Consider the following 17,149-nt stretch of genomic DNA (forward strand, 5'->3'; position numbering starts at 1 on the left):
TACTTGTTAAGCCAGGAAGAGCCAATACAGCTGCAAAAGGAACTGGATTCTGTTCCTTGTGGTGGATCGACAACAAAATTGTTTACCAAGTTCCAGCCTATTACAACTGCCCATCCCATTGGAGAAAAAGGGGTTTCACAGATGATACTCAGGGTCTAATTTGGCCTGCAGAACCCATTTTGTTTTGTTTTTACTCATGATCATGTACAACCTGGAAAGAGCCTGTGCTCAGGTGTGGAAAGTTATAAAAAATATGTATCTTTATATTTGTAAACTGAACAGATTTGATCCGGAGCCACTGAAGCACAATGAACATAGAAATGCACCAGGTCGTTTCAGCATCAGAGTAGAACCTCACTTTAACTATCGGACCGTAAGTCAAGTTTTTATTCTGATGTTGCATCAGTACTAAAGCTGACTGTGAAACTGGTTTTGGTCTCCGAAGGTGCCTCCTCCACTCCATTTCCAATTTTGTTGGAGTCACAAATGATCACCTTTCAGCAAGATGTTGTCTGCTGGCAGGAGACTCAGAAATGTCCCTCTGATTCTAAAACTTGATTTTCCATTCCTGCCTCGGTTTGTGTGAAGTGCTTGCCATTCACCGTGTGAACTTTCTGATCCCCATAATGGATCTTTTTGCTGCTGGTTATCTCACTCTAGGGAAGGCAGTCTTTGCTCATTTTCTCTTCATGTCTCATGACTCCATAGTGAAGCCCTAAGACTATATCATGAACAGTTCCACAGCCGTGGATTGTGAGGCAACGAAGAAAGGATCATTATTTTTTATCTGTATTACAGAATCAGCGAAAGGCCCAAATCAGACCAGCACTCTATTGTGCTAGGCACTGTGCAAAAATATAGCAAGAGATATACCTGCCCCAAAGCGCTCGTAATCTAACTTCTTTAGCACCAGGCTGTTCAGGAGCTTTCATGTCGACTCTAATACATCTTGCATTGAGTGTGAAACTGTGCGCTCTGTCACCAAGAGTTAAACATGACTCATCCTGGAGTTCTTCGTTTGTCAGTGACCTTTACAGAAATTCCATAACCTCAGCAGAAGCACAGCAGCATCCAGCTACTGTTCACATCATTCTCCCATCCCAGGCTCACTTTTATCTCTTGCTTATTTGTTTCTTGTAGAGCTGGTCAGAGCTTCCTACTCAGAATAAGGAATCATGTGACCTCAAACTCAGCATCCAGGGTATCTCTATGCACAGTGAGTGATTGTACTGTGGGAAAGGCTCCTCTTTCTATCTCCTAGTGAGATTACTTGAGCTGTGTACAAGTGTCAGTGGTCAGAGAGCACCATCCGGAGGGGCTCTGTGGTTTAAACTTGGTTAGACTGTCATTAGGCTCCAGCTGAAGTGGGCAATTTTGTGATAGCTGATGTGGAGCCCCTCACTGTTATCTGTAACCAGGAGTGCAGTGGCAGAGAGTATCCTGAGCTGCAGCTCCCTTACAATGACCCTGACCCTGTAGGCATTGGACAGAGTCGTTCTGTTCCTGATGGAAGCCCCCTGCCATTTGCTCTGCCCTCCACCCCCCCGAAGGGAAGGGACACAGAGGCACCAGATGTGTGCAGCTCTCCCATAGTGGAAGGCATGGCTCACCACGTTCATGCTGTGAGCAGTACAGAAGGGAACATTCAGGTTTTTGATTAAATCTGACGTTTCACAGTATCCTGCTGGCTCTCAGCCATTACCTATATAATTGATGCAATCTGATTGATATTGATGCAAATTGTGACCCCAGCCATGGAGGAGTGGATCTGGGGGAGAAGTCCTCCCTAAAAGATCATAATCCAATCAGGATTTAACTATCACAAGAAACACTACAGGCCAGAGTTTCCAAAGAGCTCAGGGCCAGATTTCCAAGTGCTCAACACCCACAACTGGGGCCAGATTTTCCAAAGAGCTGATCATCCAGCAGCTCCTATTGTGACACCTGGGGCCAGGCTTTCAAGTCTCCAACACCGGATGTCTTCCTCTCAGTACAGCAATATGTCTGCCTGCAGAAACTCAGAAATGTCTCTTTTGATTAGGAATATTGCCATACAATCTGCACTTTTATTTATGTCAGTCAGTGCCTTTGAAGGTCCCATGTGAAAGTGACAGTGCTGTGCTAAACAGGAGTGGCTTTCCTTTTAAATGAAACACAGTGTTGTTGAGCTTATGTCGCAGGAAACAGGAGATGCGAGGCAAGAGGCAAGGAATGAAATTTTCACCAGTGCCACCCTGGGGACAGTTCAGGGAACTTGGAACTTGTGAGTCCACAGTTGGCTATCTGATAGGAAGGGGCGAATCCTGTTCTTAGGTGCCAATATCATTCTGGCACTGGGAGCATCATATATGGACAGAAGATGGGGATTGGGAAGCAAAGGCCTTTAAGACAATGGACAGTGGCAATGCCCGTGATGCTGGCCATAGCCATAGCTTTAAGAAAGAAAGGAAACCTTTCATTGAAAGAACTCCCTGTGATGAATTTCCTGTGTTTGAAGGCCAAACTATTTGCAGAGAGAGCATCTTTCAACACCAAAAGCTTAGGCCCCTGCCCCCCACCTTCTCCTGGCATGCTCTCTGCATTGCAAGCAGCTGTTCAAATGCACACACAACTCCTTCAACCACTGTAATGTTGTGTGGCAGTAGTGACTTGGCCAGTGCTAGCTCTTGGTAATGATTTGTGTTTGCAATGACTGAGCATGTCTCTGGAGTACAAAATGTTCCTGAAATGTAGCAGAAAAGCAAGATGCAAGAGAGCCCAGAGACGGAAAATGTGTGCAAGAAAAGGGCAGAAATTTCCACCCAAATACATATGGCCAGTTGCAAATTGTAAACTTCCCTCTTGCAGTGCAGACTGTATGATTTAGGGGACTGGGCAGGAGAATGGGCTGTGGAGCATTCTAGTTTACTGGTTCAAATCCTGCCCAGGTTGGTGGTGACTGAAAGTCACCATCATCAGATGGTGGTTTGGAGACCCACACAAATAGTGTGTGATGGTCTCAGTGAAGTCCTTAGCAAATAGGTGTCCAGGCTGCAAATGCTGCCTTCAACTGGCCGCAGTGTCAGCAGAGGCCAAGGACTGAATGAGCCATGGAAACCTCTAAAAGGGGTCCTTCCAGGCCAGATATATTGTTGGAAAAGTTGGAGTGCTTCTGTGGAAACGTCAGTCTCCTGGATTGTCAATCCAGCTCCATTTATTGGTGGATCTGCCTAGCACATGGAGACCAAATAGGCTAGTTCCTTTCAAGGGCACTAAATGGAAATGAAATACAGAAAGTTGCCCAAATAGATGATTTGTCAAGGCAGTAATAAAAGGAGAATGGCTTTGATGGTCACTGACACCATCTAAAAATCTAGGAAATTGTCAGCCGCATGCCTTCTGTGATGTTGTATTTGCTACATATTCAGAAGTGGCAACCTTAAGATTTTTGCCTTTTCCCCATTCACTTGTTGATCCAAATGGAATAGAAAAAGCCCAGGGGGAAAAATGTGGATAATTTCCACTTATTCTTATATGTTGGCCTCTAGCAAGGCAGAAAAGATAAAGGCAGGGCCCTGTGTCATCTTCCTCTAACACAGCAGGAAGCCTCAGACATCCATACAACTGAGAGAAAACATTTGTCCCCTGATGCCTTGCTTTATTAGATTGTGAGCTCTTTGGGGCAGAGACTGTCTCTTTGTTATGTATCTCCACAGCGCCTAGCACAATGGGGCTTTAATCCCTGACTGTGGCCCCTAGGTGCTAACCTAATAATAATAATAATATTTGTGAGAGGAGAAACAAGCTGCTCTTAACTCTCCAGCCCACATGATGCCAGGAATTTAGACTTCTCACTGGATATCCTCTTGGAGCAGGTCCTATAGTTTTGGTTGATATGGTTTGAAAAGGCAGGGAGTCTGCCAGCACCAAACAAGCAAACAAAAAGTAATCCTCCTCTGAACAAAGAGAGTTTGAGCTTAGCAGAACAGAAGAGTTTATTTTAAGGAGCAATGGGTTACCACCTGTCAGAGAGGGCCTCAATGCTTTTTGTTCAGGGAGTAGGATTTTTGCCACATGGATCACTGAAACCATAGCTGCCGCTGAGGTACTGAAAGGAAACACTGGCAGCAGAGGCACACAGGAAGCAGTCTGAAAGGACATGGATCAGAGAGACAACCTACAGCAAGGGAAGCCAGGAAGAACACAGGTCAGGTTAACAATGGGGCTCACCACCTTCCCAATGGAATGGAAGACCCACCTCTTCCCATTAGTTTTCCCAGAACAGCCAAGCTAGCGCTGTGGGGAACCAAAATCCTCTCAAGCTTTACCTGAGAGAGGCACACAGGACAGTCTTACTGATGGAATATTTGCTTTATGTGATGTTGTTTGTGCTTACGCACTACAAGGATGAGTGTATTAAAAACATATACATTTGAAAGAGATGGCTTCAAAGGACCAGTTTCCATTGAATTCAATGGGAATTTGCCATTTGCTTCACCCCGTGCAGGACTGAATCCTCATCTCTCTTACGGTTTTATGAAGCCACAAGCTTATAGCAGCAGTAGCAGCTTCCAAACCTTTCCTGGTGCTGCTCCAAATCCTTCCCACCTCCTTTTCGTTTCTGATAGTTCCAGCAGGGGGAGGTGAGGTTCTTTATGAGGTCAAAGCTGACACATTGTTCCTGGTGTAACCACCTGCTCTTTCTTGAAGCATGTCGGCTTTGCCCAGGGTGCTTGTGGCCCCGTTGGTGCCAAGTCCATGTCAAGCAGATTTCTTAGCGGTGGCAAATGAAATATGGGGTCTTGAGAGGGGGTCCATGCAGCCTGTCTGGACAAGGTCTCTTCACCTCCTTGGTCTGGTGTCTGTCTGTAGTTTCTTCCTCTTAGTGCTGGCTGCACCTAGTCCATTCACAGTTGCAGCTTCTCTTGCGGCGTTAGACAGAGTCTATGCTGCACATGAATTACCCTCTGCATAAAGATATTTCTCTTTCACTCCCTCAATGCCCTCCATAGCTTCAGTACTTGTTTTCAAGCCTTCTCCCCTCTCCAACAGTGACATAGGAACATAACATAAGAATGGCCATACTGAGTCAGAGCAAAGGTCCATCTAGCTCAGTATCCTTTCTACTGACAGTGGCCAATGCCAGGTGCCACAGAGCAAGTGGACCTAACAGGCAATGATCAAGTGATCTCTCTCCTGCCATCCATCTCCATCCTCTGACAAACAGAGGCTAGGGACACCATTCCTTAGCCATCCTGGCTAATAGCCATTAATGGACTTAACCACCATGAATTTATCCAGTTCTCTTTTTCTGCAACATCCACCCCTACCAATCGGCTCAGAAATGCACATGCCCCAATCATATCATCACTCAGTCTCCTCTTTCTAATTAATATAAACCTAATCTCCCATTGCTATGCTGCCCTTCCTCTGGTGTTTGTACTGCATTCACCAGAGTTTGTACTCAAGGTTAAAGAAGCCCCCAGTCATGAGACATTCTCTCTCATTCAGAAATATTATACTAACCCTTCGAGACCCTGAGCTGGATTGGCAGATGTGATATATCCCACTGCTTGTACCACGTACTAATAGCAGGAGACTTCTAAACATAACTAGTGATGGTCCAGTAACTGCTGCAGGTTCAGGCCCCATTTTCCTGACAGTATAAACCCACCAGGTCTGGCAATTAACCAGCGCTCACCATCTTGGTGTTCTCAACATGCCTGACCCTTCTTTATTTATCATCCCATAGAGCAAGTATCAGTGTGGGTGCCCTTTACCGGGACCATTATCTAAATTAGTCCTGGGTGTCCTAGCAGGCAAGAATATGGATGCCATAGATGCTGTGGTTGCCCATATTGCCTGGCCCTGGGATCAGTTCTTGGTTGCCAACAGGACAAGAGGGGATGGAGACAAACTATTTAATTGCAAGCTCAGCTACTGTAAAAGGCAAAGGAAAGAAAGGGTTAGTGAAATGGCCTATATTTTTTTCAGTAGCTCTCTCTGAATATCCCTAAGGATTTCTCACTTCCTATTAAAATTTTAGCTGAGAATGCTGATTATAAGAAATTCAGTAGTGATATCGGCAAAGGGGAGGTAGGCTATTAAATACCGTTGGCCCATTAAATCTCCAGACACTTGAGAACCAGACGGGCATGGGGGTGGGGGAGGAGTTGCATATTTTAATATGAGGATTAAAACTCCTATATCAGGCCTCACCAAATGCAGAGCATTTACATATAAAATGCACTAACATTTTATTAGTCCATTCTTGCAAATTAGACTTTTGTCTTCTGTACCTGTCTATGCAAAGAACTTAAACCTTCCCAAGCCCAACAGAACTCTGCTTATTCTGCCCTCCCCCTTCCCTCTAAGCCTGTTGAATAAACTGCTCAGCTGAATAACTGGAAATACCCCCCTCTCCTTCCCTCCTCACCCAGCATTTTTTTTAGTGCTCTCTTCCATTCTTTCTGTCTGCTGACTCCATTTGTGTATGAAGATGAGGGTCCAAAGCCACATAAGAACTTGCCCTGGCCACAGTCCTGCATTCAGGGCTGAGTGTTACTTGCATTCCCTGACTGCCCCCTAGCCCCTGCCCCCACTTGTTTTTCCCATTGGAAGGGAGTAACCAGCTAGAAGTAGAAAAGAGTCTGAGCAGAGTGTGTGTCCACAAGCCATCTGGCTAGGACAACTTCACTGAGCCTTAGAGAGGGGCCTCAGTAAAAATCCTATAGCCAAAACCTCCACCCCCTGGACTCTGGGGAGATTTCAGAATCCAAACCAGAATGTGTGTGTGAAATTCATGGCTTGTCCTATCTCAGCCACAAAATTGGGATCCAGGTTTCAAATTTCCCCCAAATCTGAAGGTGTTTGGTGTTGGTGTTGGAGTCCAAGGTTTTGGTGTGGGCCATTTCTAAGACTCATTCAGGTAGCTAGGTCACACCCAGGGGCGGCTCCAAGCAGCGGCGCACCAAGCGCATGCCTGGAGCGACAGGCCATGGGGGGGGCGGCCTGCCGGTCCCTGTGAGGGCTGCAGTCAGGATGCCTTTGGCGGCTTGCCTGCGGGAAGTCTGCTGGTCCCGCGTCTTCGGTGGCAATTCAGCGGCAGGTATGCCGAAGCTGCGGGACTAGCGGATCTCCCGCAGACATGCTGCCAAAAGCCGCCTGCCTGCTGTGCTTGGGGCGGCAAAATACATATAACCGCCCCTGGTCACACCTGTCCAGGAGCTAATAGTGGCTTGGACTTGACAGCTGTGTTCAGTGCACAGAACCAGCACCTGCACTCAGTTAAACACTATACTACTTACCAGACAAAACCAGGCCTATAGTTATGCAGATAAATGAGGGCTCCTTACATAATATTTGTGCCTTGTAAAGTGAGGTAATCTCAAAATTAGAGTGACAACGTGGGTGAGGTAATATCTTTTATTGGACCAACTTCTGTTGGTGACAGAGAAGCTTTCCTGCTGATATAGCGCTATCTACACAAGGGGGTTAGGTCTGTATAACTACATCGCTCAGGGGGTGTAGACAAGACCTTAGTGTTGTTCCATTGTACAACATGGATATGGGACAGCGACACTTCATACACTGGAGCAACATACGGCAATGATAATAAAACATATCTAGGGTGTTGTAAAAAGGGGAAATGGCTGCCAAAGAGATTTTTGCAGTGACATGAAAGGCTGTGTTCTGACAGATGTGCAGCACCCAATCTGCGCCAGAGCTTGCCCCAATCTCGTGGCTAAACTCATCAAAGTTTCCTAATGCTGTTTTCTATTAGCATATGACGCTACAATTCCTTTGGCTCCCAACTCCATAATAGTGAAACTCATTGACTGTTTTCAAGAAGGTGGAGTGCAGATACTAGTTCTTGCTTTGCGGTCCCGCCAGGTTAAATCCCAGCCAGAAACCACACGTGCACAGGAGCCTGGCCCTGCAATCTGCTGAGCATTCTCAACTCTCGTTGTTGTCCACAAGGATTGAAGGTGCTCAGAACTTTGCAGAATCACAGCCTCACACATACTAGGTGAGGTTTGCTCCCTTGTATTCCAGCCCTATTCACTTCTCAAATGCTTGTATTCCCCTGGAATGCACACTTGTTCCAGGCCAAGTGGCTGGCTGAAGGTGGATGAGTGGGCGTTCAGGGAGAGACCAGTCAGCATAACTAAAGGAAGGAAGAAAAGCATAATGTTTAACACAGAACTTGCTAAGGCTGCAAGGCAAAGTTGATCATGCAGTAATGCCCCTCCTTTGTCAATACAGTTATACAGGAACTGCATCCCCTGAGGGTTACAGTCTGCTCATAGGCTTGCCAGCTAATTCCAAACAAATCATATAGCTGTTTCCACAACATGGTGCTGCGTGCTAGGCTCACGTAGCCATGGAGTTCCCCTGCTAGGTAGGATCTCTGCTCCCAACCACATGGTATGCAAGTAGGACACCTCCTTGGCACATTTTGCTTCCAGCGTCTTCACTGCCAGAGGTGTCCCAGCCTAACACTCTTCCTCTTGCTGCTCATCATCTTCATCCTCCACAGACCTCCATGCACGTGGCTCTGGATCTCTCATCACGTTCTTCTTGTTAAAAAACCCATTATTCATTTGTTTGTTTGTTCTCTCTCTCTCTCTCTCTCTCTCTCTCTCTCTCTCTCTCTTTCTCTCTGTGTGTTTTTTTTTTTGTCTCTTCTGTTTTGTGTACCCAGGCAGCCCATTGAGTAACTTCTTTGACGTAATTAAACAACTTTTTTCAGACGAGAAGAACGGGCAGGTGAGCCATCCCCCCGGCACGCCAACCAAGCATAGCGCAAACAGCAAGCGGAGCGATTCCGATGCTAATGACTATGGGTCTAGAGGAGACAATAAGTACCCCGCTGGCAAAGACAAGGCAAAGATGGTCTCATCAGTCGGCCTACAAGACCAACCTTAAATAAATACATTTAAAAAAAATTAATTTAAAAAACAAAAAGCAAGAAAGAATCAAAGAATATTCCTTAGCAAGCTAGCCTCTAAACTAGAAGGATGTATATACCTTTCCACAACAGTACAAAACTGTCTATAGACAAATTTTGTAAGAAGGAATGACTGTATATATATACATATATATATTTATATATGATATATAATATATATCTCAGAAACAAACACACACAAAAAGAAAGAAAGAAAAAGAAAGAAAGACAAGGTAGCACAGATGACAAAACCCAGTTCACCAGATCTTGGGTTGTGGCTTTTTTGTTTTTGTTTTTTTGTTTTGACATCTCCCTGTATCTTGATTATTATTTTTATTTTTTCCCCTCCTGATGTTTTGTTGGATTTTTTAAATTATTATTTTTGTTTCTTTGTTCTGTTCTTGCTCTCTCTGTTTCTGATGACACCACTTGTTTCCGCTCTGCTACCAGGAATTATCCCGAAAAGTTAACATGTCAGCCACGGCTTCACCTTCTGTGCTCTGCGGACACTTGTTGACGGAAGGAAACCGATGTAGACTGTCCAAGGACCAGTCCTGTTTGAGGTTCCCAGCCTCCCCCTCTGCCCCCAGGAAATGGGTTTCTCCCCTACCTCCTCCCAAACACCTCCCCAACATACAGTTTTTCTCTTTTTCTTTTTGGTGCTCCACGAGGGAGAGCTGCTCAGTAATGGAATTGCACAACCTGGGCTGGAAGCAGGTTGCAAATGTTGGAGCAACACCATTGTCCTTGACAACATTCGTCTGTGCAGGTGAACTCAGACTTGCAGGGGGAAGGGGGCAAGAAACAAGGGGAAATGTAACCATGAAACCAGGGAGCACTCTCAGCCAAAACCACCAAGGAGTGAGCAAAAGCTAAGCATCGAACCAAGACAATATTGGGGAGTTTCACTGTGGGATTTTCTCCAACTCCTTTTTCCTCCCTGTGCCCACCCTTTCCTTTTTTTTTTTTTTAATTGTGTTTGTTTTTTATACTCTTATCATTTTGCTTTTTGACCTGCTGGAGAGGGAGGGAATCCTCTCATGGGGGTTGGGGGAATGAACAAACACAAAAACAAACAAACATTCAAACTTAGGGAAAAGGCAACATATGGCAGCAAAAGGGGCGGGAAAGGATTCTGCCTAGCTGAGAACAGTCTCTCTTGTCACCAACTGCCGTTGCCGCTGCTGCTGCTCCTTCTTCATCTTCCTCCTCACTCTTCAACTCCTGCCTACCACGCTGCCGTGTTGGGACCTTCTTCCACCGTTTGGATCCTCCAACACACCATGCGTTTGGATGCAATTGTCGTGTCGCTCGTGCTGCATCAATATCAGTATTATTATTTATTTGCTGGTTTTGATTTATGTATTTATTTGATTTATTGGGTTTTTCAACAAACAGAAGAAGAAGAAAAGAGGATAATTTTGGTTTTTTTTCCATGTGTGTGCATGTGCATACCACTGGCACTTCGTTCATCTGAGTCAGACGAGGAGTCAGTGCTATGGGCAAGTGAATCACGAAGCTACTGTAAACTTTAAAAATTACTGCAAGATATTTTTATAAACCTTTTTTTTTTGAAAGGGGGTTGGTGGGTGGGAGTGGGTGGGTGAGGACTGTTTTTTGTGTTTAAGTTATTATTAGGTCTTGGTTATTTATATATACATATATATTTAAAAAAATAAGCTGTTAGATATATCTTCTGTTTTGTTTAATTACTGTGTAGAGGTGACACTGATTCCTATTTATTTTGGGGAGAGGGGGAAAGAAGGTAGAAAAAACTTTAGATGTTCCTCTTGCAAACTTGACTTTTTGTCTTTTTCCCCTGAGAGCTACACGACCAAGTGTAATTTATTCTGGCCCAAGTTCAAAGGTTAAAACAAACAAACACGGTTGTAAACGTCAAAGACAAAAAAAAACACAATGAGAAACACTTCTTTACTGAGGTTTTATGAATGTAGGGTTAGCATTAGAGTGCACTTACTTCTCTTATGCCCTTCAGTTGCTGTTTGTTGGGTTCCTCTGGGTGTATATTGTACTACAAGAATTTTTTTTTTAAATGATAACATTGGACAGTTTCTCGCTTTTTGTTGTTGTTGTTTACTTTGTTCCCCCCTCCCCCCCCCCCCCGTTTGACTGGTTTCACTTGTACATAGGTTTGAAGATTAAAAAAAAATAATAACTAAGGCACAATTGGGATGGTAATCTTTAACCTTTGACCTTTCCTTGTCCCCCAGATGAAAGAGATTTATTTTGGGTTGTTTTTAATTTGTTATTTTTTCCTGTTCTTAAAATTGTATTGCTGTGTGCATGTCAGATGCCATGGGGGTGATGGCTGGGGATGGGGGGAGGCCAGGGTGCAGGAGGGGGGGCAGTTTTAATTGCATGACATTGCTGTAAATTAGTCTCTTTTGCTTTCGTTGTCTTTCCTGCCTCTGCCCTCTCTCTCTGCCTCTCCTCCAGGATCTCCTGCAACCACCTCCATCCTCTTTTCCCTCTTTTCTCTCTGTGTATAGATTTTTGATGCTTCTGTTACATTGTACCTCTACAAAAGGCTGGGATTTCGATACAAAATAATAATAATTTACAAAAAACAAAAAAAAACTATATCAGCAAAATCCATGCGGTACAAGCAGGAAGGGGATTACTTACACAAGATATAAGAATAAACGAAAGCAATACCTCTTGTTATCCTTCCGATTTTGTACTTTGATGACACACATGCGCGCTCACACACACACACTCACAGAAACAAACTGACATTATTTAACAGTTTAAAATGGACAAAAAATCTGATGTATCCCTTGTTAAATAACTGTGAGCAACTTTAGTTCAAAAAAACAATAAATTCATTCAGTAAAGACACTAGCTCCTGAGTGTCCTGTTTATGTCTACGGTGGCGAATCCATCCCTCTGCCTGCCAGCACTGGACTCAGGTAAGTACTGCGCAGAGGCCTTTGAAACCTAGACAGAGAAGTGTGGCTTGCACTTATCCAGCTCTCCTCCTAATCATGAGTTTAAACAGGTTTGTTACAATTTAGTGATCTATGTTTTGCCTGACCAAGTAGAGTCCTGCACCCACCCAGCAGGGCAAGAACAAACAGCCAGAGTAGTTTAACCATATGTATCTGTTTCTTATGTTAACACACTTGCAAATCGTGGATATGAATTAGAGACCAGTGCAAACCAAAACCCCAGTCTTCAGGAGTGTCTGTTCATTCTGGGCACCTTAGTTTTTGGCTGGCCATCTCAAGCTACGTAGATCCTGAGTTTATCAAAGGTGTCAAGCAGTGCACCCATCGTTCTCACTGGAGTTTGTCTGGAGTTGTCAGGGCTCAGCATTTCTGAATATCAGACCAGAAAATAGAGGCACCCAAAATGAATGGACACTATTGAAAATGTTGACCTTTCATGCAATGATCTCAAATCACTTTACCAAGGCACTGTAGATATCACTATCGCTATGTTAAGGATAGAGAAAATGAGCAGAAATTGTGACATCAGCTATAACACACAATGCATCAGTGGCAGAGGTGAAAATAAGAACCAGGTTTCCTGACTTCCAGTCCATTGGACCCTACTGCTACTTTATTGGGACATTTTCCAGGGAACTAAGTTAGCATAATGAGCGTTCCTAGGGATAATTGCTGTTCAATGGGGATAGTATTAGTATTCATTCTGCATAAGGGAGATGTAATTGACTGGTGCTGTGGGGTTTAGGGGTGTTTAACCAGCTGTTGAATAGGTGTGAAATTCTGCTCTTTACATAAGCAGGTCACCAAAGGAAAAACTGAAAGAAGCCTAATGAATATGAAGTGTACTGAATGCCATTTTTTTACCTTTGCATGATTATTGAATATGGTGTTTTGATTCATTTTCAGGCTTTTTTATGGCCTTTTCCTGGGAACAGTCAGTTATCAGTACACTGGTAGGCTGCTCCCTGGAAGTCCCAAATAAGGCTTTGACTGTCTCCCTACTATGCCAGGTCCTATGGATTACAGGGCCTCTTGCTCTTCAGTCTCTTTCCTACAGTAGGGACATCAACCACTGGGTATTGCACCTTGAGCTTCACAGGTCTCTTCAGTGCAGCCCATAAGCACCCAACAGCCATGCCAGCAGCGCTGCTGGTAGCAGTTAGTTGCAGTGCCTGCAGCAGACGGATGCGTTGCAGTGGGAAGCAGGAACTCGCCTGCCTTGGAGGACTTGTACAGCACAGCGGCCTCCTGTGTTGCTAGTCACAGGGTGGCTGGTGAGGTGGCTACAGTACTAAAGTTTTGCAGGGAAGGGGGGAGTGTCTGCCACCCCCAGCCCTGCCACTTCTCCCTCAATTCCTTTAGCTCTTAAACCACCCGCCTGCTCCCCCACCCCCAGCAGCACAGTGAGGTGGGCTCAGGCCAGGGGTGGGAGGGAAGGGTTGGCTGGCCTGCAGTGCGGCATACACGGAGCAATCACAAGGGGCCTGAAGGGCTACAAACGCTTTCCTGCCTCCCCCCGGGTGAGGCCCTTGCTCGTGAGCCACCCTCTGCTCCAGGCCACATGGGGCGAGCCCCGGCATGTGAGCACAGGGCCGAGCCCTGCCCCCAGCCCCGGACCTGCATGAGGGTGAGCCAACCTGGGCGGGAAAGGGAGCAGCAGGTAGAGGCTGGCGACTGGGGAGGCCGGTGACCTGGTAATGAGGATGGGGGAGAAGCAAGGGGTGTGTGACCTACTCAGGAGAGTGGGGGATGGGGAGCTGGGGGGGGGAACTTGGGTGAATAGGTGCTGCACCCCCCCTTGAAGTGGTTCTCATCATACAGGATTTAGCGTTTGGTTCAGTGGCTTTCCGCACCCCTCCCCCACCGCTATACAAATTGTTCCAGCAGCCCTGCACAGGTGGGGGTGGCAAGTGACTTGGGGAACCAGGACCTGATGTGGTTGTGGAGGGGGGGAGGCTCTTACTTGGCAAGGAGAACAGGAGTGTGGGGGTGACCGGGACCTGGCAAGGGAGGGAGGGTGGCTGTGACATGCTGAGGAGATTAGGGGGCAAACGCAGGGCTGCTGTGACGCAGTAGGGAGTGGGGTGGATTGACCTGGGAATGTCGTTTAGTTTTACTGGGACTGTCTGAATGGGGGATGGGAGAGCAGGGGATGACTTTAGGTGAGGGATGATACCTGAGCCTGTAACCTGAGCCAGGAAGGGGTCTGGGGCGAGTCGACACCTTTGCCCGGGAAACTGGACAAAGGGTGAGGGGGAGAGAAGGAGGGGAGTGAACCGGCTGGAGGGGTTTCTGGTTTCAGTTTTGGGCTGGCTGGGAAGAGACAGGGAACCCCAAGTCTGGGGTCTAAGATCCTTGCGCACCAGAGGGACCTGGCTGGGGTGGGGTGGGGGTCCTGGTTGTACCTACAAGCCCTGCTTGGGACTGTGTTCCTGTTGTCTAATAAACCTTCTGTTTTACTGGCTGGCTGAGAGTCACTGTGAATCGCAGGAAGTGGGCGGGGGGGGTGCAGGGCCCTGACACTCCCCCCCCACCCCCCCGGTGACAGGTGCATGTTTGGCCTGTGACTCCACAGGCAAGGGCTGGTGGGGCACAGACCATTGGAGCCACTGGTGTCCCTTCAGGCGAGGAGGGGTGGCATGGAGCAGAGTGGGGGGCAGTGTCCTCACGAGCAGGAGGAGCCATGGGCAAGGGAAAAGAGCCTCAAGTAGGTTAGTTGCTGGATTTCAGGGGGAGGGGGAGGGGAGTCAGCACTGCCTTTGAATGAGGGAGTCATCATGATTTTGGGGGGGGGGGGTAGGGGTGGCTAATTGCCAGCCTCAACCTTTCCGCTTTTTAGGGGCAGCAGCTCCCCACTGACATGGTGAAGCCAGGCCACCAGGGATGGAGCAGCCAGCAGCTGAACCTGTGAGATGAACCCTTTAATCAACATTAGGCGCAGGCCATGTGTGTGGCTGGCTGCTTCTTGATCACGTAGTTCATGCTCTGGGCCTTTATGCAGTCAGGAAGAAATTTCCCCCAGGTAAGACTTGAAATGAACTTGGGCTTTTTGGTTTTTGCCTTCCTTTGCAGCGTGTAGGCACAGGTCTCTTGCCAGGATTAAAAGGGTATATTACACTTAATAATTTCCCTGACACACATTGCAGGGACCTCCGGCACTGGTGCACCCAGGCCCTCCTATTCTCTGCCTTTGGCACATACTAGTCTCATCTCCTATGGGCTATAATACTTTGATCTAATGTTGGTTGTTGGGTTCACTGTGCATGTGCTGAGTGGTGGTGGTGACCTGTGAGGTACAGGAGACAAGAGTAGGTGATCTGGTGCTCCCTTCTCTATGCTGCTCAGTGCTAGCCAGGGCACAAGAGGATGCAAAAGGGGGAAGGATAGTTTACATCAACCTCTATTGCCCAAGGTAAATATTGTGTCCAATACCTAGAAACTCCTATAGAGTGGAAAACCATTTCTTATGTTAATCTTCATGGTATGGGCTGAGATCATACATCAGCAACAAATTGGTTTACAGAGAGCATGACCTAAAAAAAAAAAAAAAAGCCAAATGTCAGCACTCGCCTACAGAGAATGTTGGGGAGGGTGAAAATAATGAGGTATGTAAGTCTGCTCAGCCCATTTTGTGCTAAACATGTCAGTTCTACCTCCATGTGTCAGTCAGACGATACCATCCTAGTCTTATTGATGGCTATATCTCATGGACCCCACCCCTCATAAAACCATCTTATGGCCATCATAGCTGTTGCTTATTTGGAGAAGTGAGATGAGAACAGTATTAAGTTCATTGTAACTGTTCTGCTGACGGCTCCAGTCCAAGAGGGGAGTTTTCGCTTTCGCTCCTGCAGAATGAACTGCTAAGCTGGCATCTTTTCCATCTCTCCAGCTGCTTTAACACAGATTCAGGCTCAAGGAAGAGCTGCTTGAATACCTGTAGAAGCAGCTGGAAGTGGGAAGTTATAGCCAGCACCATGTGACCTGCCAGTCCTTTGCAGACCACCAGAAAGTATTCTGCACACTAACAGTGGTCCAGAGACCATGGTTTCAGAACCACTGCCACTGCATCTCCTGCAAGGCAGTTGCTGTATGAATGGGATTATTATGAATGGGATGGAGGACTGCATCCATACTGGTAGCAAAAGATATTTCTGAGAGTCAGAGAGGGTTATGTTACTTTAGCAGACACTATCTCCTGAGATTGTCTAGTTAAAATTTGTAGCACATGGTATTTTCCAAGGAAGATGCTCATATTAAGTCTCTGGAGTGGATAGCATCATGGCTGGGGTGAGACTAACACTGGTAAGCTATTCAAGCTTTGTGGGGCAGGACAAAGAGAAAATCTTTAGAAGGAGGCACTTTTTGAGGGTCATAGTAACGTCAGTGGAGGAAGGCGTCTTCAGAGTGTCATGTTAAAGTCAATAGCAGGCACAATTTCCTAGGATGATGTGTTTGTGGCCAGCGGCATCTCTGCGGGGAAGACTTTTGGTGAACATCTACTGCAGAAGGTGGAATATGTAGACTTCTGCTGCAGATGACATCCCCTGTGGACACTCACACTGTACAGCATCTCCTGGGATGAAGGGTCAGCCCAAGGTCAAGGTGCTTGGTGTTTATGATGATGTCTGATGCTTATGTTCAAACAAAAATATAATCTCAGGAAAAGTCACTGCTGCGTTATAAAAGGTTTTTGCAGACCTCTCAGACTGCTAGGGCCCAAAGGTGGGGTGGAATGTGTGACAAAGGCCCAAAACGAGACTCCCAAAACAATCATTCATGCAGCGAACTTGAAATGTGGAATTCAGTCTCTTAGTTTTAATGACACTTTTTATAACTAATGACACTTTTCTATAACTTTCTATAAGTTCATGATTCTGTATTTCTGATCTAAATAATTTTCAGTTATGAAAGTGACAGGAGATGCCAGATTGATGTGGACTGTAGATGATTGGTGCCTACAAGGAGGGACATTTGAGAGACTTTGATCACATACCTTAAAAAAAAAAGTTTAATTTCTCTCCTTCTCCCTCCATCTCCAAAGCAGTTGTTTGTAAGTCCTTCCATGTGGTTTCTTTATCCTCCCAATACTGATTTATACATAATTACATGCCAAAATGCTACAATAAAAGAAAGCTAAGTTGCAAAGTCAAGCACTCAGACATTAGGAAATGCCTGAAATAGGGTTGCCTGTGCAACCTTACTCAGCTTCCTGGTTGTCATGCATGTCTTTAATTACAGAATCACATAT

At 46.0% G+C, this 17,149-nt stretch overlaps 1 protein-coding gene across 12 annotated transcripts in view; it reads left to right on the forward strand.

Annotated features, from left to right (window-relative positions):
- Positions 1-10,504, forward strand: part of BRSK2 (BR serine/threonine kinase 2) — a 493,899-nt gene extending 483,395 nt beyond the window's left edge. For 3 of the 12 annotated variants that reach the window (XM_050953683.1, XM_050953684.1, XM_050953686.1), the window contains one exon: positions 8,732-9,461. In XM_050953683.1, coding sequence (XP_050809640.1) covers positions 8,732-8,907 — 176 coding nt within the window. In that variant the 3' untranslated portion in view covers positions 8,908-9,461. Of the gene's footprint in view, positions 1-8,683 lie in introns of all 12 variants that reach the window. The other 9 variants (XM_050953680.1, XM_050953682.1, XM_050953687.1 and 6 more) reach the window with 7 other exon arrangements.
- The last annotated feature ends 6,645 nt before the right edge of the window (positions 10,505-17,149 follow it).

This window comes from Gopherus flavomarginatus, chromosome 5, assembly GCF_025201925.1.
Source record: "Gopherus flavomarginatus isolate rGopFla2 chromosome 5, rGopFla2.mat.asm, whole genome shotgun sequence".
Classification (NCBI taxonomy): domain Eukaryota; kingdom Metazoa; phylum Chordata; order Testudines; family Testudinidae; genus Gopherus; species Gopherus flavomarginatus.